The sequence below is a fragment of the Sinohyriopsis cumingii genome, chromosome 11 (assembly GCF_028554795.1).
Source record: "Sinohyriopsis cumingii isolate HCF-2022 chromosome 11, ASM2855479v2, whole genome shotgun sequence".
In the NCBI taxonomy this organism is placed as follows: domain Eukaryota; kingdom Metazoa; phylum Mollusca; class Bivalvia; order Unionida; family Unionidae; genus Sinohyriopsis; species Sinohyriopsis cumingii.
This window is the reverse complement of record NC_142971.1, coordinates 34,139,293-34,166,993: the sequence shown is the minus strand read 5'-3', so window position 1 is coordinate 34,166,993 and position 27,701 is coordinate 34,139,293. Positions and strand designations below refer to the sequence as shown.

The 27,701-nt window shown below is 36.5% G+C and overlaps 1 protein-coding gene across 1 annotated transcript; it reads left to right on the top strand.

Annotated features, from left to right (window-relative positions):
- The first annotated feature begins 693 nt into the window (after positions 1–693).
- LOC149787890 (angiopoietin-related protein 1-like) lies at positions 694–25,940 on the top strand. Its single transcript, XM_089974138.1, has 5 exons — positions 694–710; positions 13,255–13,377; positions 17,231–17,310; positions 18,087–18,255; positions 24,621–25,940. Exons 2-5 carry the CDS (start codon positions 13,287–13,289, stop codon positions 25,007–25,009), a joined length of 729 nt encoding a protein of 242 aa, XP_089830264.1. The 5' UTR covers positions 694–710; positions 13,255–13,286; the 3' UTR covers positions 25,010–25,940.
- The last annotated feature ends 1,761 nt before the right edge of the window (positions 25,941–27,701 follow it).

Here is a 27,701-nt window from a genome sequence, read left to right as displayed (position 1 = left end):
TGTATACTCTGCACACTGCATAGATCCCAATCCGCCATCACATAACTCGCTAGCAGATCTGGGTCTATGAAGCTTGTTAATCAGTAGAATAACCAACATGACCCTGATCTGCAGTCGCATTATGTGATGCAGATCAGGGTTTATGTTGTTTGCAGCTGGAAACGATTTATAAGCGAATATATAGGGTAATTTTCGTAAAATAACGAGCTCAAATACAAGAGTAATATCATGACATTCAATGACAGTATTGTCTCATTAATCAAATGAAATATATCATTGTTTCACAAAAAGTTAAACTCATTTACTGGATAAAACACGTTTAATTTTAAATGACTTTGATAAAATGTTCCAATTTGTATCCTCATATTAAAGAAAGACTTGGATAAACTACTAGGCAAAGGATGTCTGCCAATATATTTGGATAGACAATGTTTGACTGTACTTTGCTTTATGGTAAGTACACCTTTTATGACAATATGTAAAATCTTTTTAATTTATGTGTAAGGTAATAATTATATACACCTTCGGAAAATTTAACTGAAGCTATCTGAGTAGCACAACACTTTTTGAACTTGTCTGGAGTACAACAACTTGGGTCACATGATGGGATTTCACAATTGTATTGGTAAGTATTTACCATGGCCTCTCCAAGTATATATTTAAGCTCAAGAATACCACCTAACGTCCGTTTAGTATCCAGTCTCCACAAGGTAAGGGCATTATTTTTTGTCACTGTGTACTAAGGGATATTAATGCTGTATTTTTCTTGAAAACACATGGAATTTCCAGTGAATAAAATTAATATAGCTAACTGTAAACTGCACACCTAAATAACAAGTTTTACAAATTTAAACTTCAAATTAATTTTGTATTACAGCTGCATTTCTTCCTAAAACTGAATTTTAATATTTTGGGCATTTTATTTCTGAGGTTACAACAAAACAATGTTAAATGATGGTCTTACTAGGAAAATCTACCTTGATCATGCAGTTTACAACGTAGACCCTAATCCGATGTCACATAAGGTACAGGCTGATCAGGTCTACTGATTACTGCGAACAAACTGCATAGACGCAGATCTCCGAGAGCATGTGCTCACATTGATTTGCCACCGCTTGAATTAATTAAGAGTTGGATGTGTAGTTTCATGTGCTCTGATGGACGATTTGGAAAGTATCTTAACGTATTGATGCGAGTGCATGCCAAACAATGTGGTCCTAAACACTCCAGTTTATTTTACATTTTTCAACAACAAAACAATATCATGCGCCTGATTTTTATGTTCCCACTCAGACCCCCTTCTCCCTTTGTTTTCACTATTGAGTATTTGCACTGCAATTTGTTGGAAAGTCACAAAATCAAGTCATGCAATTCTCTTTTTTAGATATTTTGGGGTGTGGGAAAGCAGTTTTATTGGCATGAAGCAAGAGTAAACTCGCTGGAAAAAAAATTCCAGCAACGTGAATAAAAGTTATTTGGCACGATGACAAGAAATAAAATTGAAAATATGTTGTGATACGTAAAAGAATGGGATGGCTAAGTTAGTATAGCATCCAACTTGCAGCCGGGGGAGGGTTCATGAGTTGGGAACCTCAGTGATCAAATCAGATTAAACTCAAAGTAATAGTTGCTGTGTATTATTTTCCCATTTCAGGATATCAGTATTTTTCCGATATAGTTTGCTACAATCATGATTTCCATACTAGTCCTTCTGTGTACTTCTCCAGGTGTAACCGTGGAAATGTAAAAGTTGCACTGGTTTTCTAATCATACAATACAGAATCTGATTTCCAAACATTTAGTGTAGTAACAGTCTTTTCCTGGGGATTCTTCTTTGCATTGACTGGTTTACCTTTTTGCCAGAATTATATCAGTCGTTGCAAAAAGGGGATGCTTTTTCCTTATTATATACCTTTTCATCATACATTTCAATTTATGTCAGAATGTTACATGTAGAAATTCCCATGTAAACCAAAGCCATCTTATGTTACGAAAGGTATTAATTAGCACTGGTTTCCCATCCAATATGGGATCTGAGTGACAAACAGACGGTGTAGCTACATTTATTTTCCTGGGTATTCTTCTTTGCAATGTTGAAAAAAGATTCTCGACAGTGATAGTAGCCTTTGCAAAATGAGGAAAGATATTTCCTTTACAAAAGACACCTCGTTCGATGCAAACTTTAATATATCTCGGGAAGCAACATGTGACAATTCCGATGAAATAGATATTTTGTTTATATATATATATATATATATATATATATATATATATATATATATATATATATATATATATATGTATGTATGTATGTATGTATGTATGTATGTATACACACATCTCAAAGTGAAGTTCTTTGGTTGTAAGGTTTTGAACTAACATTATGTGCATCCAATTAATCAGATTTCTTTATTCTAGCATACAACAGTACTCGACTAATATTTTAAGCATGAAAAGCAAGTTACAGAAGACATGTTAGCGATAAGAGTGAAATATTTATCAACATGCATTTCCTCAACATATTTCATGTTTTTATGTCCGATTGTATGCAAGTGTTCTCAACGTGGTTTGGCCGTATATCATATCATGTTTGGAGGGTTTGGCTTGTAGTGATCCTGAAGTTGTAACCAAAAATATGGTGATATCCAATGCACAAATTTATCTAGAAATAAGAACGGGCATATAAGATCAGCACCGATCTACCATATATACTACACACAACCAGATCCAACTGCAACCGACACTGACCTTGATCTACCACAGCATAATGTGCAGGCAGATCAGGGTCTATGCTGTTTGTTCAAGATTTGTCTTGGTAGATGTATAAAGACGATTTTCCCCAATCCCAAATCCTAATGGAGCCTTTAAAGTGCTGACTTGCACCCTCCATCCCACCCACCCCTAACAGACTGATCACGGACTATTTGCCCAGCCAATCGCTGCCCCCACGAGGTCAGTCCAAACTAGAAATTTTACAAAGCAATCCTGCCACTCACCCACTACAAAATCGCTTATCTCTTTGAAGATTTATAATGATTGTAGCTCTATGATATACAGCCAACATAAAGTTTTTGTATGTTTGTTTGCTTTATTCGAGTAAAGTAGCGAATAGTACTCTCCCAGGTGTTGATATGATAAAGTAATTAAATTACCTTTAATTTCTTTTGTTGACTGGAAATTTACGTTGTTAGTGTCGGCCTTGTGCGTTCCGTAATGTATTTCGCTTCTGAGTGCCACGCAGTTGTCATGCTCCTCGAGTATAAATTTAAACTCGTCCTTAAAGATTACATTAATTTACATCGTCATGGACACATGGTCCAGGGTCTTATTAAGCTTGGCCTTAGCCAAGACGCAGATTCCATGGTGCCTTTTGTTTTTTTTTTTTTTTTTTTTTTGCTTTATAGTGAGGCAGCGGCAAATAAAATAAACAGCTGGTGTCTCAAAACTGCTATCTCGAGGTAAACCGTCATATGGGCAGTAATGACAGTTGACCGGATTGTAATGCTCGCAATACCAGTGCCCAAAGACAGGATTGTCAGAACTGTGTTAATGCCATCCCACACGTTTACTACCCGCCAGTACTCTAGGTAGAGACCACAGAGCCTTTCGTCTTATACGAGCAAAGTGGTTTCAACTTCGCCCATGTGTGAGTTGACGTTGAGAATCTCGTACCTAATTGTGTCTCCGGTGGCAATAATAGGCGCAAAGCTAATTGTAAGGTTTTCTTGCGAGGTGTCAGCCGGAACAACAATGCTGTCATTATGTGTCATTAAGACCATGACTGCATGGATTGCAAGCAATGATAAAGTTATGTCACCGTGAATCCTGTGGAGGTAAATGAAGTATAAAAAAAACAGAATCATTGTCATTGCTGAGTGTAAAACCACCAGCGTGTTGAAAATCTTGCACTGAATGCCAGTGATACAATGATCACGCTTTTATTGTTGTAACTCCATCAAATTGACTTGATTCTATTGGAGTTAAACATACAACCTTTAAGTTAGCAATGGCCTTGCTTAAAACGACAACCACATTTTGAGAATTTCAGCCTCTGGGACAAATGGGTGCAATGATCCAGAAGATCTCGCAGCACCGCTGCCAAGCAAACCAGAACCAAATAGATCCATAGTGTGCTTATCGATGCGAAAACACTAATGCACAATTTTGAGTTTTATAGTGTACTCAAGCATATTAAATGGTGTTAGCTTTTCATATAAAATACGTATAAAGTACGTATCAAGAGCGCATGTATGTCGCATTCACATAATCTGCGTCAATGCAGTTTTTTTTAAAATGCAAACAGTATGCCTTTCACCGTAGGACTCACCACTTACAGGTACAATTTGTTATCAAGAAAACTCAAAAGTTGTATTTATATGATTGAGGTGAATATAGAGCCCCAGAACGTAGAGGATTGTTAGGGTTCAAAGGCTGTATGCATTTTTCCAATGAAAATATGGTCCTCCCCGTAGTACCGGTTTCTTACAAATCTAAAGACGTGGACTAGCGGCAAGGGGATATGCAGAGTTATGGAATGTCGCCTTGCAGCCACCATGCATTTCAGGAATGGCATTCTGCATTACTTTTTCGAACATCTTAATGTTATAATACACATCCATCCAGGATGGTGGTCTTTATTGGCTTCATGCGTCGACCCCTTTCAGATGGGTCATCACTTTTGCTGGATCTGATCCTTTGTATGGTGGTATCACCATAAACCGACTGGTGTGAAGCGGAGTCGAAATGTTTAACCATCCTAGTCTATATTAAATCTCCAGGAGCGCTACGCGCTTACTTGAGTCTGAGCATATCACATATTTTAGAACCATGAGCCCAATTAGAGGGTTGGTCAATACAATATGCAGCGACAAAACCAACACTAGTAAGTGGAGATGGTACTGACACAAGTACTTTGCTTTAATAACTATGTTAAATATGCACCTTTAGTGATGCAGAGATAGTGCAGATCTATGAACTGTTGCTGAACCCCGACGTTTAAGTGCGCGATATCATTTAATTCCGAACCTAATTTACTGACACAGCTTATATTTCAAGCATATTGCGGACAATTAGTTCTCCGGAACCGCAGACGGTGAGATGATTTTTTGGGCCAAATCAAGTGAACTTTTATTTTGATGTTTAGTGTGCGATCACCGGTTGTGGCATGAGCATTCACTTGTGGCACAGCAGCACGGGTTGATGCCAACTGTACAATAGTGACAAATCCTGACCGTACCTTATCGAAAAAGAGAAGTGTCAAGCTCGATGGCATTGAGCTGTTGACATTGACAACACCGACATTTGGGCATTTACAAAGATCTTTGGCTGACTGAAAAAGAGAGAACCAATGCAATCTTCCAGGACGCTATATGTGTCAGCGTTGACAATGCTGTTGCCGCCACTCATCTTGACGCGTCTGTTTTTGTGGCATTTGGGAAGCATTTGTTCCTGCCGTGTGACTTCACATTTGAGCTGACGTTTAAGGATTATGGCGGGGTGATCAAGAGCACTAACAAAGGTTCGAGCTACATCATCAATGGAAACTCTCTGGACCTCAATGACGTGAACCACTCAGAGCTCGCTTGGAAGATCCGCCAGCATGTCAGCTGGAAACTATTTATGATGTACACCAAAGTTCTGTGTCATTGCAGAATAGTGGCGGACAAGACCAACCCTATGAGGAACACGAACCTAAACTTGCCGGCAAATTGAACACAGGCCATGCTCTTCGAGGATGCGGCACAAAACGATGATTTTCCATGCAATGCTGAGTATTTCTACAAGCCGTCATATTGACAAGATGATGGTGTCAATCAAGGGAGTAGTAAACCAGATCTATGTTAATGTGCAGGTGCTATACCAATTGTGAAAATAGGTCCTAACAGTCCTGGCAAGGGAGTCTATCAAGGACGCAGCGCTACCGTCAACTGATATCAGAGCCATTGACTGATATGAGGTCGACCACGCGCTCTACTGGTGAGGAAGAAACATTGGAAATGCGAGCGAAGGCGCAACAGTGCAATTTTTCTGGAGACAAAAAAGTGGTGCAGGCGGCAGGTATATTAAATATGTATTTATACATCATCATAGATGCTCAGTTCAAGATGCATCATCTTCCTACTATGCGCATGAACAAATTGAAAGAAAGGCTGTGGGTCAGCAGGTCGAATGACGCTGGAGTATTTTTAATCAATTTTAAAGGTCATGATCTGGATGCCCTGCTTTGTGTACTTGCTAAAATTTTAGAGGAAACCGCAACCTTTTTTCTATTCGAAGACTGATGCTACACAAAACACCTAAATCCACCCCGGATCCACCCAAATATATCCCCAAACCACCAAAATCCACCCTTAATACACCCAAATATACCTCTTATACGCGAAATATACAAAATGTACCTTCTTTGGGTATCATATCTTACATAAAAATATCAGAAGAATGGATACAATACGGCAAATTGTTATGATTTTCTTTGTATAGCGTAATAGATAGTTCGGTTGTTTTTATTTTAATTTTTAACACTCTCATGTCTTCTATTGATAGATAGATAGATAGATAGATAGATAGATAATCTCACTACAGTTCTTTTCACTTTTTGAAATGGTTTATACTTACAACACAATTTTCAATTTTTAGAATTTATTCTTTTCTCGACTGTTTTATTATACCCCCAAAACAGGTATTAAAAATATATTTTTGTGTGTATTTTTGTGTGCACAAATATACTCGAAGTGTACCCGAATTGCATTATATACACAGCGTATGTTTTGGTGGTATCATGTATTTTACGGAAATATCAGATAAGTTATTTTTTTCAAAAAATAAACTGTAGTTCAGAATTTTCATACCTGATTTTTTTTAAAAAATCCACAGAATCACTATGGATATTGTTTCCAGCTGGTACCATGTGGAGGACTGACAAGAGATTATTGTGATGTTTTATAAATTTATTAAACACGAACATTCCCTCCCGCCTTTTTGTTTATTTATTGTAAAAGTTAAAATAATACAAATTAAAAGACAATTTTTTTGGTCTCTTTTCCTTACCTACTAATATTTTTAATTATTAGATCTAATTAGAGACAATTAAATTTTGTTCTGAATAACCAGATTATTACCTAAGGGATGTGCGCATGTACAAACAATAACCGGATGCACATCACTTAAGGGTACTTCAAGTTTGTATATGTAGATTGATATAAAATAAACGTATTATGAAATACATTATTGAACAAAAGACAATAATCTATAAAAGACAAATATAGATAAGCCACCGAACATGCAATCATAATACATATACAAATAAAACAGAAACAGATAAAAAGGATTTTTATATAGAAGAAAAAATAAACAATAAATACAAATATATAAAAACTATAAAGATGTTAAACAAGTATGTTTCTTTCTTGTCATAGTCAATTAAAAATTATAGTCAGTTAGTTAGTCCTCTTTGTCTCGTCTGGGACATATGGCAGCAACTATCTTCCGCCATCTAGGTAGGTTTTGAGCAGTGGATGCATGATATTTGTTTTGGTATTGTTTTTCATTTAGTTTAACGATTAAAAGAGGAAATTAATTTAAATAAATATGAGAAAATGTATAAGATATATAATCAGAGGAAAATATAAATGAAACAAGAATCCCTCAAAGAGATTGACGCTCTACTGGGCTAAAAGAATTTCCAGAAATTCAAGATATGACAATCCCTTTCTTTTAACTGTCCAGTGTTCAAACCATGAAAGATATTCTTCAGCAATATGATTTTAAAATTAGATGCTGTAGTACACACCTATGATAACAGCTTGGTACCATTTTCATTTAGGACAAAGTGTATTTAATTAGGAGTCGTTTGGTGAAAACCTCATGTCATAATGACAATCCAGTCAGGGGGAGTAGTGACAACAATATTTTTAAGAGTGTCGTTATGGAAGTTATATTGGATACACGACTGGCATCATTTTCATCTATGACCAACTAGATGTCACAAGAAGTATATACTACAGAAAGCCCCATGTTGATATAGCCATTATTTAGAAAGGGATAATGTTATTTTCAAGATATGATTTTTCCATTCAGGAGAAGCAATAACAAAATTTTCAAGATGGTTGCTGTGGCGACCATACTAGATATCAGATCGACACCATTTTCATTGAAGATCAACTGAACGCCATAAGAAATCTACCGGTGGAATCCGTTCAGTATTATTTTCTGTTCAAGTATAGTTGTCATAAAAAAAAAATGAAGATGGCATAATGGATGTCAGATTGGCATCATTTTTATTTATTTATATTAAGGACCAGCTAGACAACGCAAAAAGTCTCTCGGTGAAAACCCCATGTTGATATGACCATCCTGTGATAACGAGATTTTCAAATTGACTGCCCATGTGTCCATATTGGACATCAAATCGGCACTGTTTTCATTTAGTAATAAGTAGACTTCATGAGATGTCTTTATATAAAATCCCGTGTTGATATGACTATCCATTCAGGAGGAGTAGCAATAACAAGCTTTGCAAAATCGGCATCATTTTCGTTTAGAACCAACTTAGACATCATAGGAAATCGTTTGGCAAAAACACTGTGTAGTGTAAGCCTTAATCTAATTAGCTTTGTATACCACTTGACAGTAAAAGTAATCAGATGGTCCACACTGGATTAGAACTAATACACACCAACAGCTGGTTTATGTTATACATTCACTAGGTTTGTGTTCCATGGGAAACATACTCTCAGGGCAGTCTTTACTCCCCTTCCTAACTGTATTTATGTCTTGTATTTAATAAATAGTGTAGAACGCCTTCTGCAGTTGTTCTTCAATAACAAATAACATTACACCCCGTGTTGATATAACCATCCATTCAGAAGGAGTTGCAATAACAAGCTTGTGCTAACGAACTGACCACAAACAATGGACTACGGACAACAGACCACCCCATAAGCTCTTCTGGTCTAGTAGGGATAATAAAGAATGAACATTATACCTTATGAACTAAAATGGATTACATCCGAGGAACATACAAGTACAAATACATGTCCATTTGTAATAAATTAACACAGAGGCTAGCCATTTGAAGTGAATAATAAACAATAAATTAAAGCGCACACAGATTTTGTAGATTTTACACTAAGAATAACGAACTTTTAATTTACACAAAGCTTATAACCATTTGACTAAAAAACAGGAATGTAATATACACACACTAAGATTTTTTTGTACATTCTTCAATAACAACGAAACTGTATTGATTTTCCTACTAATATGAATAATGTCAGAATATACTGATACAAGAATACTGAAGGTCTGGTGGATTGTTTCGCAAAGAAAACAAAATGAAGAAAGAGCCGAACCACGTCAGGTAGATAATAAGCAGAACTTTATAACACACATATCTTAATGTAAATTCTTCACTAAAAATAACTAAATTTTAATTCACACGAAGCTAACGGCTACTTGAGGTGTCCAATAAACAGGAAATGATAACACACACGCAAACATAGATCTTAGATTCTTCAATATGAACGAAATAATAGATTTCCGACGATGTTTATCACACACGAAATGCGGTCAGAATATATTGGTTCATGAATACTGAATATCTGGTAGTTTGTTTCATAATGAAAAACAAAATTAACACACATCCTAACCACTGTGTAATTTAAAATTGCCCTTTCTGTAAAGGGCACAGCACAAATGTATAAGTTGATTTTTCATGATTTTCACTATGTTATCGCTTACTTCTAGAAATTTAGACTCTTTCCAATTAACTGCTGACAAGTGCTCTATTGTTTCTGTATTTTAACAACGTAACTGATTTAGGCTTTCTTAAAGAATACTACATTAGTAAGAATTTATTGTTTAATGTACAAGAGATCCTAATCCAATATATGATTTTGTTAAATTTATTTTTTCTGTTGGGGTGGGGTTAACAGCACTTTTAGCACATTATTGGTTATATCACATCAAAGAAATTGGATATAAGCACCTTTCTTCTGGACATTCTGAGGCAGTCCAGAGTTGGCATGGGCGGGTATCGAAGTTGTTACCCGTTGATTACGAGTCGGATGCTCTACAAATTGAAATAATGTAGCTCTCCAAGTGTTTACGGATGATAATTGTGTGTTCATTATTAGGTATATACCTTCACAAAATATATTTATATATCACAATTGTACTTTGTAATTATGAATAATTGGACAAAATAATACAAATGCTTGATTTGTTGTCTAAGACACTAATTGTTTAATTTTATACACACACACACATATACACACACTAAAAGTTCTCAATATTATAACTAAACCACAAGAAATGGTTAGTCATGTTTAAAATCTATAAATTTTCTCCATATATTCATGACCACCAATTGATTACTAACGTCTCCATGTTTCTCTCTGGATCGAGGATTATTTGGCACTCAGTGAACCATTTATAATACATTTTGTCGTGACTATTTTGAGTACGACAATCAACTTGCAAAACATCTTTGATTAATGTCACTATAATTGAATACCATATTATCACTGTCAGTTTAATACCTGGTTTGATCTGTGCACCATTATTTGATTTAATTACAAAGAACAGTAGTATTGTGACATGCAAGGAGCCTCACTACCACGCGAATAAAACACGTAAGTGAGCATGGATTGAAGTCCATTGTTTTCCCTTATTTTCAAATACTTCAGGACAACAGTCATTTTCAATAGAAAGGTTCTTATGCACACTGATACTCCACATTAATATTTCTCTAATCATATAATGTCTACACATCATAGTTAAACGGCTCTTTAGTAAACCTTTCCGAGCCAAATATTAATACTTCATACCACGCAATAAAAAAGACGACCCAAGCACCTAATACAAATAATTATTCCTATCTCAAATTACTAAACATACATACCTAAAAATATCCAGATAATTTCCTATGTTAAGAAATTCGGGTGGGTATATTTTACGAAACTAGTCCATACTGTCATAAAGTCTCATAAATGCTGTACATTATAACGTCTGCTTCAAGAAATATCATCTCAACACCGACTCCCCATGATCAACACATAATCACTAAAATCTAAGAGAGCTATAAACGGACACGTACATACAAACAGCACATACCCTAGGTCTTTACATTATGATCATCTGACCATCAGTTAACAAAACCTATCTGATCAATGCTGCTATAATTAAGGTAATTTGAGTGTCTTTGGACTAATGAATTTATCAATCGAGAACACGAAATATAATGCTGACTTTAAATAACTTTGTGATATTTGGCTATATGGAAGTGTTATTACATAATGATAAACTGGTAAAACAATAACAGTGAAGCAATGTTTTAAAATTTCGTTACTCATCAATAACTCTTGCACAGTATTTAAGTATTATACTTGATTTCAAACATTATTTACATGCAGGGCCTGCCTTCGGCCCATTGGACTGATTTGGCCAAGTTGGGCCATGCACTCATAGGGGCCCCGCACGTAAGCATTTTGCAAAAAATGTATAAAAAGGAAAGTAATTTTAAATTAATGGAAGAAAATTTTAAGATCAGTGCCACATAAAACTTGTTTAAAGTATCTTTCCAAATGCCGTGCTCACAAGGAGCCCTGCCAAAATGACCCAAATCGGGCCCCACATTTGTTAATGTCATTTCTATTCGCATGGAATATCAATAAAAATCATGGGTCAATTAATATACATTACTGTATGATATTTATTAAAAGTTAAAAGTTTGACATCAGTGGTCTCCTCAACTTTAGGTTAGGTCTAGTACTAACTCCAGTTGCAGCTGGAATGATAACATACAAGCATGCTGAAGAAGAAAAAGACAGTATAAAAATAACAACTGATGAGTGCAACAGCGGAGCCAAAAATGGACCCGAAAGCAGAACCAGTGTCAGAACTCCCATGATATTAAAGTTGGAACCACCAGCACTACCATCTCAGGAAGTAATGCAAGTCACTAAGGTTAAAAGAGCAGATGGAATTACTTCCGGTCAAAGACTGGTTGCAGTGATGAAACAATGCCGAGCTGAGAAGAAAGTCGACATCGCGCTGCTCCAATACAGGCAGGGATGGCTTCATGAGTGCAAGTTAGTGTGATGCCATCTTATGTTCTCTGGGTTGACCTAGTGTTGATGGCTACCTTCTCGTATGCCCTATTCCGTGACTCACCGCCCCTAGAGTGGCAGCCAAAAGCAGCTTACAGGTGTTAGTTAACAATACAGCGCTGATAGTCACTTAGCCAGCTCCCCTGCACTGTCATTTTCTCCAGAACCAATGGGTAGTTACCGTGTGCATCATGAAGCTGCTCGGGATACTCAAAGTCTACTTCTGTAATGTAGCTCTCAGGTGTGTTAGCTGCTATTGTTTCGAGATCTGGTGGGCCAACAACTTAAAACCATTGTTCGGCCATAGAGGTTGTGGCATCAGCTGTAGTGCTTTGGACACATCGGGTTGTCAGTTAGCATGGCACCGGTTCACCATCAAAATACCACCATGGAAATGCTTCACAGCAAATAGGTGTATTTCAATGTCTTTAAACAACTTGAACTTTAAACAACAAAGCAAAGAAGAGGGTACTATTGTCCCACAGAAAAGCAGAAAAAAGGGGTAATATTGTCCTACATCAAACCAGAGAAAGGGGTAATATTTTCCCACAGCAAAGCAGAGAAAGGGGTACTACTGTCCCACAGCAAAGCACAGGAAGGGGTACTATTTTCCCCACATCAAAACAGAGAAAGGGATAATAGTGTCCCACAGCAGAGTAGACAAAGGGGTACTATTGTCCCACAGCAAAACAGAGAAAGGGGTTACTATTATCCCACAGCAAAGCAGAGAGGACGGTACTATTGTCACATAGCAAAGCAGAGAAAGGGGTACTATTGTCTGATAGCAAAGCATAGAAAGGGTTACTGTTGTCCACCAGCAAAGCAGAGAAAGGGTTACGATTGTCCCACAACAAAGCAGTTTGTTTAGTCTTAAATTTGCAACAACTACCAAGTCCACAAAAATTGATACACCATGAAATATGCATTCACTGTGACTGGGGTGGTTTGCTGATATGAACAATGTGTAACATTTTTTTCTAAATTTGTGGTTGCAATGGTAATATGATAGTAGTTAGGATTGTGGGATTTTATGGGAGTTAGGGAGATGCAATGCATATATTGGGGGACAAATAACCTATTCGTATATGTTAGTTTTGCAAATAGCTTCCAGTACAAAATATAAAACATTTCATTTTCCGTTAATAAGGTGATCTTGGAAGTTGAGGTCCAGGTACAAACATGAATACCAAGGTTCCACTGCTGGTACTGGTGACACTAGTTGGACTGAGTAGTTCAGTACATGGATTAAAGTCATTCAAGATCTTTAAAGGTAAGCTTCAATTTAACTTAAAATTCATTTTTTTTTAAAGTGGGCTTAGTGTAAAACTTTTATATATTGGGTGCATTAATTCCATTCTGAGTGTTGCATCATGTTAAAGTTACAATTCCTAATTTCTGAACTTGAATAAATGTCCTATAAATTTTGCAACGATATCATATAAATGCTAAATTTGACACAACAATGTCAATAAAGCCAGCAAAAATGTTAGTTGCTAAAAAAGATGTAGAACAACTATTTATAAATTTGCCTTTTTCCAAATGACGTTAATGCTGAGCATATGGACTTCATCTGAAATGTTTACTCATTACAGTATACATTTATCAATAAAATGAACTAATTTGTGGATCACCATGCCAACACAGAACAGTGTATCAGATATCGGAAACAAATACAACCGAATATATAGCATTAGGAATAATTACATTATCTTCTTTTATTAAAGTAAATATAATTAGGAGAGAGAGATGCAAAGAGAGAATGTTTGTTCTTACAATTGATTGTAACTAAATGAGGTATGACTGACAATATATAATTGCTGAAATCCCACAATAATCAAGCTTGGTTAAAGGCATACCTGCCAACGAGTCACAGGCATTCTGAAGTTCAACCCAATGTAGTTAACTGTCAATCAACAATCAGTGGTGACTTCGTGGGTCTTAAAAGTTTCTGGCATGAACGGGGGGTGGGGTGGGGTAGGATCAAAGGCAAACATTTTCTCTTGATCCAAAACCTTTAACACTCATGGATCTTACATAAAATGACTGTCCTTCACACCTAACATCAGTCCGGATAGTCTAAGCAGACAAATGATGTAAAGTATTTATTTAAAGTAGCTTAATAATAGTTTTATTATTTCTACTTTTCTGTTCTTAAACGGGTAGATAAACATTAATCTTCACTTTATATATATATATATATATATATATATATATATATATATATACATATGTGTGTGTATATATATATATATATATATATATATATATATATATATATATATATATATATATATATATATATATATATATATACACACACACACGTGTATATAAAGATCAGTGCATGGAGGCTGAGTCACTCCCACTAAATAAAGACATTATTAAATTACTCATGCTTTTATAATTGTTATTATTTGTAAGCTGAGCAAAACTTCATATTGCAGGTAGTGTTATGTTTGTGCCCTAGCTTTCATGTAGTATTTCTCCAAAGAAATGTGCCTTTTTACATGGTTCCCACGCTTTTTTAAAGATAAACTTCCAGGTCATTTCCAGGGGTTTTCCATCATGAAATTAACTTTTTCAAGGCTCACATTTGGCCATTACTGAATGAAATTAAGGAACATTTTAGATTATAAAACATGTATTTTCTAAACCTAAAGATGGTTCTCTTTCAAGACTCTCCAAAACATCTAAGCCAGAAAAGAAGATCATATACACAACCACAAAATGTATCACACGAAACAAGTTTGATTATATTCCTTTAAATTGGCATGTAAAGTCATTTCAATGTACAAAATAAAAATTTTAACTTTATTTTGCTCACCTGCATGTTGATAAGTGGGAATAATATAATGAACATACATTAGTTTTGTTTCCTTTAAAACCTTTAATTCTGAAGAATTCTATATCAATATCTATCTATCTATCTATCTATCTATCTATATATATATATATATATATATATATATATATATATATATATATATATATATATATATATGCATCTTATAAAAACGTAAACATTTCCTATTACAGTATTAAAAAAAAACAATAAACGCAAATGATTAGAATCTTGTCTTGTAACAAAGAGAGTTTAACACTGAATTTATTTGTGCCAATAAAATCCCAAGCAAGATTTTTCAAGCAACCTAATCTCCTTAAGAATATCTGGTTAAAAATCCATCAGTTACAAAACATTTTCAAAAAGGTCGATTTAAATTTTGACAAAAGACCTTCAAAATTATATACCGTTGTATAAAGAAGGTCTGAATTTTCTGTAAAATCAAATTGTCTTCTTGTAATTCGTTAAACCAGTCCCCAAACCTGTATTGATACAGGGGCGCGAATAGTTTTTTTTAATATATAATACAAGGGACGACAATTTATCATTTCAGCTCTGAAATTCAACAATTTGGACTACAAATTTGGATTAAAACGAATAGTAGTCCGTTTTCTAATCCGGGTTTCCTCCGAATATTCCCACCCCATTTTTCATATTTGGACATTTAGGTTGGGGTGTGGAGTCTTGCAATTGCATATAAAAAATTTGGAACTTGCCGCCACCGTGCGGTAGTGACATATGGTAGTCGCTTACCAGCGGGCCTAGAAAATTTAAACTTATGTTACATCGACTTATACCTGCAAGAAATCGATAGAAAAATGATTTATTTTCTCAGAAATGGCAAGTATTATAATCGTTATGTCTTTATTCCGTTGAGAGACTAGACGAAAATACGGCATTGATAAAACTTGACCCTGTACTCGCCATTTGCATTACTAGTCACTTCACGAATCTCAAACGACGACATCGGAAGTCCATTAGTCACGTCATATCAACAATAAACTCCATTTTAATGTTGTTGTAGAGAAATTCAATTATATTAAATGAAAGTCAGATATTTATTGTAAAAACCAGCAATCTGGCCAGTCTGATTGAACAAGCAGAGAGCACATGTCAAAATGGTAGTCCCGTGATACAACGAACTCCAGAAGTTGTTCTAGGAATATATATATATATATATATATATATATATATATATATATATATATATATATATATATATATATATATGGCAAACTTTGTGTTATTTCGTTTTTGTATTTTGATTACAACCAGTGTACGACTTTCATTTTATATTTTATTTTTCTCTACAACATTTGAAAATGTGGGTTGCTAGATTTGTGTACTCATGCGACTAGCAATGCACATCGCGAGTACCACGTCACATTTCATCAACTCCGACTTTGATGCTCACAATTTATGAGACAATAAGTAATTTTCATATCCATTTCATGCATGTGTCACTCGATCTAACAACGCTTAAAGCTTCCTACGCCATCCGGTAAGCGGATACGCTTTGCCAACACGATGTTTTCCTCTTGTGATGCTAAAGTGGTTTTCATAGCTTCCACATAAGGAAAGATACGGATACCACAGGAGTCTGACGTTTTATCAATAAAACACGGCGAAATCTCTCACAACATGAAATCACCTTATCGGTAACATAAATGAAGTGTCCATTTATATTACCGATAAGGTGATTTCATGTTGTCAGAGCTTTCGCCGTACTTTACTGATAAAAAGTCAGACTCCTGTGATGGATATCAAGCTGACTTTGAAAATAAAAGTCTGCTAGACGAATCTAGTCCACTGAGAGTTTGGATTGACTCAGCATATATGGTTATTGCAAGCACCCAGTTGATACATACTGCGCTTTCTGAATATTCTGGTTAAAACTCGATAAATTTAACTCACGATCAGTTTAGTTACGACTCCGTTACGTCATTGTTTCGGGCGTCAAGTGGTGGCATTAAATTCCCGGGTTTTTCCCGACTTTCATCAATATTTGCGAAATTCCATGACTTTTCACAGTCGGGAAAAAAATGATCATTTCTCCCGACTTTTTGCCGATTTCCCGATAGAGTGTGAACCCTGCTTTTAAGCGTTTGAGGGGTGTGTGTGTTGAGGGAGAAATGTAGGCTTTTTTATTATCACTAATGAACTTAATATTGTGGTTACTCTGGGTTCACTGTGCCAGTGTCAGTTTAGCTGGAATTGTTTCTTGTCCGATTCCCTTGTTTCTTGTTAATTCACTGATTGTATGAATGTTTCTTTATTTGAGACTGTGACGAGGTTCGCAAGTCTGGACATAACGAGTCAGGCCAATACCTTCTATGGACACCCGATAAAAAAATGCTGCAGGTAACTTTTGCTGTTTTGTATATGCAACTGAACTTTATATGAAGTAAATGTCCATACTGCACATTTTGCCATATACAAAGCACTGTTCTATTTGTCTGTTATGGGCAATACACATATTTATTTCGTTATGAGAATGTAGGTGACACTTGTGTTTTCAATTACAGGACTGCATAATATCCAACTTTGCTAATTTCTTTTTTTATTAATACATAAAGTAAATGTAGTCAGTATCAGGAGTCACAAGTGGGAGCATCTGACTTTGGATACAAAAATCAAACAAAAATTTGTTATGTGCTAATTTTTTAAAATTATGTCTCTTGGGAAACAGTGTACTTTGTCAAACTGTTGTCTTCTTGCTCAACCTTGTTCTTGTAGGTGGAAAAAGTAAATATTTTATTTTTTGTCCAGAACTGCAATTTATGGACTAGGGTATTTCACACCTACCAGTCTCTTAAATCAATAATATTTTAATAATAGGCCTTGTGTTTCACTTTTACATGAGGTGAACTAACACGGGATGTGGGGAGATGTGGCAGAAAAAGTGTTAGGGTAGTTGGGATAGAAGGAAAAGAATAAGGGCAGTGGGTTTGGTCGGTAAAGTTTAATATTCTTAACTTCAGTTAAAGAAAAGGACTAGAATGTAACAAAAAAGAAATCTCCCTCTCCTAAAAGTTCCTTTTTTATTGCACCCACCCGCACCCTCTTCCAAGATGAAAAATATTAAAATACATTCAATATTATTCAGGGAAAAAGAAAATATCATCTGTGTATTTCAGGTACACTGTGAGCATGGGCTGAATGCTTCCACTGTCCTCATCCTTCAGCGAAAATATGGATCTACCAACTTCACCAGATCATGGGCAGAGTACCAAGTGGGCTTTGGGGTTTCATCTAGAGACTACTGGGCTGGGCTGGAAACCATATACAAATTAACTAATTCCAAGGGTAAATGAATTTATGTTATATGATGAAGTGCTGCAGGGGAAAACTGATCTTGTTCACATGTATGTACACTAAATTCTATTCCTGAACATGATGTGCTAAGGATTGAAACTATTCCTGTGAATACAGTTGCCCTTGATCAAGTTTCCTCTCTCATGCTCATTTATTTCATAATGTTGCCATGTATGTAAATAAATCCAAAACCTGAAGGAGTGTGCTGTTTTCCAGAAGGCTGAAAAGGTGGGGAACAAAACTCAAAGTACTGAGAACACTGATGGCATGGAGAGTTGAAGTGATGTGGATTTACACAAGGTCACATGGAAGATAACAACGCCTGAGATATTGTTATAATTGTCATTTTTACTATCATAAAAATACTGCAATAATAATTTTTAAGTATTTGCCTAAATTATCTTTCCTTTATATTTCCTTTTAAAAGTATTTTCTACTATTGCAGCAAGTACTGCAATCAGTGGAACAATATCCAAGGGAGATAACTTCTATCATGTCTAATCATTTACTTAAATCTGAGTGGACTGTTCTCATATTAAAACTACCACAAAGGCCAGTGCATCAATCCATTTAACTTATTGTAGTAAGACCATAAAGTTTGTTACTATTATTAGTAATACAATCTATATGTGGTAAATGAGACTGGACACCATGTCTTAAGGCAAAGAGGGACTAAAATCCTCCAAGCTCCAGAAAGAGGGCTGCCATGTGTGGATTGTTTATTCCATTTACAAAATCATTAATAAACATGGCAGCATAAGCAAAAGTTATTTTGAAAAGTACAGTATAGTCATGTTTCCTCTCCCATGTTCATTTATTTGATTATGTCACCTTGTATGTAAAAATATCCAAAATATGAAGGGGTGTGCTGTTTTCCAAAAAGGTGAACAGGTGGGAAACAAAAATTCAAGTACATATATTGAGAACACTGATGGCTTGGAGAGTTAAAGTCATATAAATTTACATAAGATCACATGAAAGAGCAAACAGGAACTCCTGAGATATTGGTATTCATTGTCCTTTATATTATCGTAAAACACTTAACTAAATAAACTTTACAATATTTTTCTTAATTGTCTTTGCTTTATGTGTCATTTGAGAATTTATATTACTTTTGAAATGCATTGGAGTAATTGTTGTTGTGGTTTCCTTTTGACTGTACTTTTTACTATTGTTGTAAGTGTTGCCATCAGCAGAACAATATCCAAGGGAGATAACTACTATTGTGTGTAATCGTCTACTTTTTGTGAGTGGACTCTTTTCCCAATACAGAATCTACAAGAAAGCCAATACATTGTAACTCCGCAATGGCCGGTCCCAAGCCTGGGTGTAAAAGGAGGAGGGTTGGGCGTGGGGCTAGCAACCCGACCCTGTACAACCACAACTTGCTAGAAAAATGCCAACAGAAGAAAAACCAGAAACTGAAAGCGTGAGGGAGGAAGGGTCTTCTTCTGGAAGATTTATGATGCTATGTGGTGAAAGCCGCCAGCCCGCGGAAGCCATAAAGCAGACCACCCTTCTATCGAACAGGAGAATTAACATCGCAACATGGAATGTGAGGACAATGTATGAGGCAGGAAAAACAGCACAGGTAGCAGCATAGATGAGGACTACAACCTATCCCTACTGGGCATTAGTGAGACAAGATGGACTCAATCCGGACAAAGAAGACTGATGACAGGAGAGATGCTACTGTATTCAGGACATGAGGAAAATATTGCACCTCATACACAGGGGATGGGGCTCTTGCTGTCAAAGCAAGCATATAATGCACTGATAGTATGGGAACCACATGGGCCCAGAATCCTCACGGCAACGTTTAGGACCAAGAAGGAGAAAATAAAGATGAACATCATACAGTGCTACGCCCCAACAAATGACAGTGAAGATAAAGTTAAGGACCAGTTTTAGAACAGACTACAGAATATAGTAGAGAGCTTCCCAGACAAAGACATCAACATCCTCATGGGTGACTTCAATGCCAAAGTTGGGTCAGACAACAGAGGGTATGAACAAACCATGGGGATCCACGGCCTGGGCAAGATGAACGAAAATGGAGAGCGATTTGCAGACCTTTGTGCACTGAACAACCTGGTAATTGGGGATACCATCTTTTCCCACAAGAGAATCCACAAGAACACATGGACTTCACCAGACCATGTGACAGAAAATAGATTGACCACATCTGCATAGCCAAGAAGTTCAGAAGATCCCTGAAATATGTGAGGGTGAAGAGGGGATCAGATATGGCATTTGGCCACTTAGTTGTCGCAAGGCTGAAACTTAAGCTGAAGAAGAACTGGATGGGCACAAAAGAGAAGAAAACAAAGTATAACATCAGCCTGTTGAAAGATGCAAAAACTGAAGAAGAATACAGACTGATGCTTAACAACAAGTACCAAGTGCTACAAGAGCTTCTTGAAGATGAGGAAGACAATGCAAGCAATAGATGGCAGAAAGTTAAAGAGGCAATAAAATCAACATGCCAAGAAGTACTAGGCCCCATGAAGCACCAAGAGAAAGAATGGATTTCAGCTGAAACATTGTACAAAATCCAGAAGCGTAAACAGAAAAAAGCAGCATTAAATAGCAGTGGCACAAGAACTAGAAAAGTAAAGGTACAAAAAGAGTACATTGATGCCCACAGAGAAGTGAAAAGAAGCATCAAGATAGACAAGAGAAACTATGTTGAAGGAATGGCAGCTGAGGCAGAAGAAGCGACAAGAAGTGGAAACATGAACAAGCTGTACGACATCACCAAAAAAACTGTCTGGCAAGTACAGCAAAACAGAGAGACCCGTAAAGGACAAGCAGGGAAAGACCATAGCAAGTGCAGAACACCAAATTAAGAGATGGGCAGAATATTTTGAAGAACTGTTGAACAGGCCAGCCCCACTAAATCCCCCAGAAATCCACCCAGCCAATGCAGATCTCCCCATAAGCTGGGACAATCCCACTATAGACGAGATCAGGAAAGCCATCACCCAGCTGAAGAACGGCAAGGCAGCTGGACCTGATGGCATCCCAGCAGAAGTCCTCAGAGCAGACTTAGATGCTTCAGTGGAAATGCTATACCACCTCTTTGAGAAGATCTGGCAGGAAGAAGAAATACCGACTGACTGGAAGGAGGGACACCTCATTAAGATCCCAAAAGAAAGGCGACCTCAGCAACTGCTCAAACTACAGAGGAATCACACGCTTATCAGTACTAGGGAAAGTCTTCAACCGGGTCCTCTTGGAGAGGATGAAGGAGGCCGTTGACCCACAGTTACGAGATGAGCAAGCGGGCTTCCGGCAGAACAGATCGTGCACGGACCAAATAGCTACTCTTCGCATCATAGTCGAGCAATCGTTGGAATGGAATTCTTCACTCTACATCAACTTTGTAGATTATGAGAAGGCATTCGACAGCGTGGACCGAGAGACACTCTGGAAACTTCTTCGCCACTATGGCATCCCAACCAAGCTGGTGAACATGATCAAGAACACTTACAACGGAATGTCCTGCAGAGTCATTCATGCAGGACAGCACACAGACAGCTTCCTAGTGCAGACTGGCGTGAGGCAAGGCTGCTTGCTGTCGCCGTATCTCTTCCTTCTCGCCATCGACTGGATTATGAAGACGTCCACCAATGGGCGGAGAAATGGGATCCAGTGGACATTGTGGAGTCAACTTGAGGACCTGGATTTTGCTGATGACCTAGCACTCTTGTCCCATAGTCAGCAGCAAATGCAGCATACTGGCAGCCACATCTGCACAGACTGGCCTCAACATCCACAAAGACAAGACCAAGATCCTCAAGATCAATTATGCCAGTAACAACCCAGTCACACTGCAGGGAAGTCCCTTGGAAGAGGTGGAGTCCTTCACGTACCTGGGCAGCATTATCAACGAGCAGGGTGGCACAGATACAGATGTCAAGGCAAGGATCGGAAAGGCGAGAGCAGCTTTCATACAGCTCAAGAACATCTGGAGCTCCTATGAAATTTCCTTAACTACCAAGATCAGATTGTTCAACTCCAATGTGAAGTCAGTCCTACTGTATGGAGCAGAGACCTGGAGAACCACCAAGTCGACCGTAAAGAGAGTTCAGACCTTCATCAACAGCTGCCTAAGAAGAATTCTCCAGATCCGCTGGCCCGACACCATCAGCAACACCAACCTGTGGCAGAGAACCTCCCAGTTTCCAGTAGAGGACGAGATCAAGAAGAGAAGGTGGGGTTGGATAGGACACACCCTACGTAAGCCACCAACCAACATTACCAGACAGGCATTGAAATGGAACCCTCAAGGCAAGTGTAGAAGGGGACGACCAAGAAACACTTGGTGACATGACCTTGAGGCAGACATCACTAAGATGGGTCACACCTGGAGTCAGCTTGAAGGGATGGCACATGACAGAAGCCTCTGGCGATCTTTTGTGGGAGGCCTATACCCCAGCAGGAGTGACGGGCAAAACTAAAACAATACATTTATTACTTATTGTAGTAAGACCATAAAGTTTGTTACTGTTATTAGTAATACAGCCTATATTTGGCAAAAGAGACCAGACACTGTCTTAAGGCAAAGAGGGGCCAAAATCCTCAAAGTCAAAACAATGAGTCAAAACAATGAGGGCTGCCGTGTGTGGATTGTTTGTTCCATTTATAAAAATATTAATAAACATGATAGCATTTATAAAAACATTAATAGACATGACAGCATAAGCATATGTAATTTTGAAAGGAAAAGTAGTCATTTTCACTAAACTTTCATTGATCCAAGTATAACCTGTCCCTATTTTGTGGGCATATACTTATGAATACAAAATTTGGTATCTCATTTTCAAACAAGTAAATTTAACATATGAGTAGCTGAACTCGAAACAAGATACATCTCTCTCTCTCTCTCTCTCTCTCTCTGTCTCAACACAGATTCTTTCATTGGCCAGTAATGTTAGCTCTGGCAGAATTAAACTGGACCTGTAAAAACTCCAAATAAAATAAACATAATGACTTCAAAAATTTCACTGGCTCCATGGACCTGCAGTTGTCAGTATTAAGTGGCCTTCCCTAAAATCCACAGGCAACGATCCAACAGGACAGCAGCTAAATCTGCCCCTGCAGTAGTCAAACAGCATTATGTCAAAGTTCTTGGGAAAATACATGGTGAATACAGGATACACAGATCTGTATGGCACACATATTTCTCATAAATGGGTATTTTGGATTCCGAGTCTAATTGAGGATGTGCAACAATGAGATTCACACTAATTTCTAAAACATCATTGCCATAACATCAACTGGGTGTGCAGAAGTTATGCACCAATTTTTCAAGCCTTGTTTATTTTCTTAAATCTCATCATTATTTAGATCCCTCCCCACTTCAGATTGAGGGCAAATGTCCTGAATAAATTTCAGTTCTATGATAAAGCCTTGATGGCTAGTGCAATAAAATGCATAGTTAAGAACATTTAAATTTGATCACAATTCAGCTAGCATGCTTAAGTTGCCTAAACTTTTACATTTACATTGCAGGCTGAAGTTCATTTTCTAAACCCTTCTACTTCCACAATGTATAATGGAACTAACAGCCGTGAATATTTACTTTACAAAATGTCCATGCTACAGCATGTTTGTTGCTACATAGCTTCATTGATAGTGTAACAATACTTGCATAAATTCATAATCTGACAGAAGACTGAATCAACTTTAATGGCATTCTCTATTTTTTATTATTTTATCTTGGCTAATATGAAATTGTATCATTATTAGCATTGAATCTCCTGCACCCCAACCCACTCCCTTAACCAGTGGTTGCAGCCCAAAGTCTGCTGCATGTATGATTTGTGTTCCTGCTGTGACTTTATATAGAAAATTTTGTCCAAATAATATTTGAAAATGCCATTGTAATTGACATTTTTGTACATGGAACCTTTGATCCCTTTGCCTCCCCTCTGGCTGACACTTAGAAAAGAAGTAAAATTAAAAATCCTTCATGCATATGGTTACCAATAATTAACCACTCACATATTAGAAGGAAATATCCCAACAGACAAATGGCACATGTCCCAATATGCAGAATGTAGAAGATTGGTAATACGATAAGACAAACTAAAAAGTTGCAGCTGCAATAAAGGTAGAAACATAGGGTTTAGATTAGACAGATTCCACTGCACATTATTTTAATGGTATTTTAATTTCATTGTGATAATGAAAAAATTAGAATTAACATTGCCATAATACTGAATGTATGACCTCAAAATAAATGCTTTGTGACTTAGTAAATGAACATAAGCAAAGAAAGCTAAGATGGAATATGTAAATTGGTGTTAAGGGCAACAGTATTTCAAGTTCTTATTTTCCTTTTATTTCAGGTTACAATGTACTGAGTTTCTACATGCAGGATTGGCAGGGGAACAACCGTAATGTTCGTTATTCCTATTTCCGTATCACTGATTACTCTCAGGGGTACCGTCTATCAGTGTCCGGTTATTCGGGATCAGTGGCTGATGACTTCAGCTACAATAATGGCATGACTTTTGCCACTTACGATGTCGGGGACAAAAAAAACTGTGCCAAAAATCAAAAAGCTGGATGGTGGTTTAACTACTGTACTTATACCCTTCCAACTGGACACTATTACTATGGGGGTCCATATACTCCCTCTGGTGGTTTCTGTGATGGAATATTCTGGCAAGATTGGAATACCTATAAATGTGCCTACTCTCTAAAGTATCTGAGTATGGTCCTCTCAACATCTTAAATTCCCTCAGTACTTTACTCACCCCATGTTAAAGCTCCACTAAAGTGACCTTTAACCTTAAATAAGAATAAATCAGTAAATGTGAATATTTGGAATCAGGGTGACTCGTCAACAAAAAGCATGCAAATTGCCAGCACTCATCAAAACCAGTTGCTAAAAATGAATTACATTATAATTTATATCTGGATTATAGATTAAATGACCAAGTCAGGTTGGTTTGATCCAACTGAAAACTTGATAGGCTCAGCTCCACAATTGCATAATGTGCAGTGCAGATCAAGGTCTATGTTGTTTTGACAACTTATAGGCAAGTATCAGTTATGTTTAGTTTCTATGTATCACTATGAAAAAATCATCTGTAACTTGAATTTAATACTTTACACTTTGTTACTACTATATGTATACCTTTGTTGACTCACATTTTCCTGGCTTAACTTGTAATCCAATTGTTGTTTTTCCCCATAAAATTGTGAGATCTCCATCTTACCTTTAAAAGTATAAACAAGATTTAAATTACCTGCATGGATTTGGCAAGCAGATGGTTTTTATTTTTTGACAGGTACATTTTATTTTCTATTTTGAATTACTGTTTATTATATAAAAGGTAAAAAAGAACATAGCCAAATCTAAACTATTTATTATAGTAAAACTTAGATGCAAAACTGGGAATATATGAACTTTTTCAGATGACTGGTTGCCTGGATAATCCAGTCAGCAATAAGAACATTAAATACAATTTGTTTTCCTGTTGATGCAGCACTGTCAGAATTGTGCATTATTTCTCCACACAGTATTGCATCAAACTGCACAACATGCTACCATGTTTGCCGTAATGCATATGTAAATACATGTACTTGGCTGTAATATTTTTAATACGATTGTGTATTCCCCCCAAATTTACTGAAATAAAACTAATTTGCTTCAAATCATATTTCCTTTTGTTTATTGAATATATAATTATCTGCTAATAGGCACAAATTCTCAATCAACAAATATTTTTGTTTGATGTTACAATTTAAAATAATCCCCCTTAACACATCAGTGATGACATAGGAATATTATGTCATCAGTGGTATTAATGATGATGACAATCATTTGTGTCAAAAGAGGTATGTATACAACACATGATAAATACCTACTTTTCTCCATGCATTGTATAGGGAGACATAATGGGTTCATTTTAGAATTGCTTCCTGACAAGAAAAAGATGTATAATAAATACCTTACTTCATTTTAATGGGAAAATATGAATTAATTTTCTTCTCTGTTTTCTTGGAGTGATACTACATTCCTAAAATTTTAAGTGTCACTCAAAAAACACTCATTCATAGGCACAACAATATAACTCCCCTGATTGGCTGAGTGGTTTAAAGTGCTACGGATCACTGCCATCTCACCTCTGTTTGCGTGGGTTCGAGTCTTGGATTCAGCCAATGTGGGTATGTGAGAAAGCTTGCCAGTAGCTTCTCATGGGTCGGTGGTTCTTTCCGGGGTTTTCCCGGGTTCTTCCTCCACCATTAATACTGGCCGCCATGTATAGCCTATCGTGTGCTAAAAAATGGCGTTAAACCCCACAGCAATAACAACATAAAAAAGGATGTATCTGGAAGACTTTATTGGAATGAGATGATTAGAAGATCCATAATTATTGGGATGCTAATTAATGTTTTACTGTACCTTATAAATCCATATTTATACATATATTACTTAAGATATTTTAGGGTGGGAAAGAGTTAAGATGTAGTGTAATGTTAGATAGGGCCTGATAAGTTGAATAAACAGTTGTCATTGTCAGATTTCACATCAGCAACAAGTTTGGAGGAGGAAATTGGAAAACATTTCAAACATCTGGACAGCTGAGAAGATAAATGATGTGGGAGTCAGAAAATCAGTGACAATATTGGGAAAAGGGTAATATTCTTTTAAAATGCTGGGTTGACGATTAGTTACTGTATTGGTCCATCCCTCACAAAGTAATATTTAGCCAATCATATTCTATGTGTAAGGGAAGTGGGTGTTGGTATGTCTTCTGATATATCTTCGAAGAGTCTATTTATAGTAGACATCATACAGGCAATGTATGCACATTTACTCAGCTTAAATTAAATATACAATGTTGTTTTAAAATTTTATACTACTTTTGTTTAACCAAAGTCTATTCAATCCTGATTATTGAATGTTCTGCACCTTAACTGCCATCAAAAACCTTCAGACAAAAATAATTTATCTCTATGTCCATGTATTAAACTGGATCAAGGAAAGTGCACATCGAGTCCGATGGTCACAATAATGGGTAGTATGAAATTGTTTATCCAAATGCGTAACTTTCTTTGTGACTTCATATCATGCGACATTCAATCTGGATTGTACTGGATCACACCTGTAGGGTGATCTCATCCAGAAATGTTGGTGCACTTTAGCATTGATTTTACCATATAGACTTCTCAGTCCATGTATATAAAATAATTACCTTCCAAAGGAATATGGATGTGTAGAGATCCAAATGCAGTGAATAATTGTCATTTAAAGGTATGAAAAATCAAATTCTAAACAAGACAGACACCCATTACTGAAATAATCAATGCTGAATGCCTATGTGACCTATATGACTTTTACTACATTAGAGAGAGGAAAGGAGAATGAAGAGAGGAAAAAAGTTAATAATATGGGCAGCCATCACTGACAAAATTAC

Bases quoted from the DNA above. Each gene is read 5' to 3' on its own strand.
- LOC149787890 (XM_089974138.1), top strand. From the start codon at position 13,287: ATGAATACCAAGGTTCCACTGCTGGTACTGGTGACACTAGTTGGACTG. The intron at 17,311-18,086 runs GTAACTTTTGCT...TGTGTATTTCAG, and splicing joins CCGATAAAAAAATGCTGCAG to GTACACTGTGAGCATGGGCT. The intron at 18,256-24,620 runs GTAAATGAATTT...CTTTTATTTCAG, and splicing joins CAAATTAACTAATTCCAAGG to GTTACAATGTACTGAGTTTC.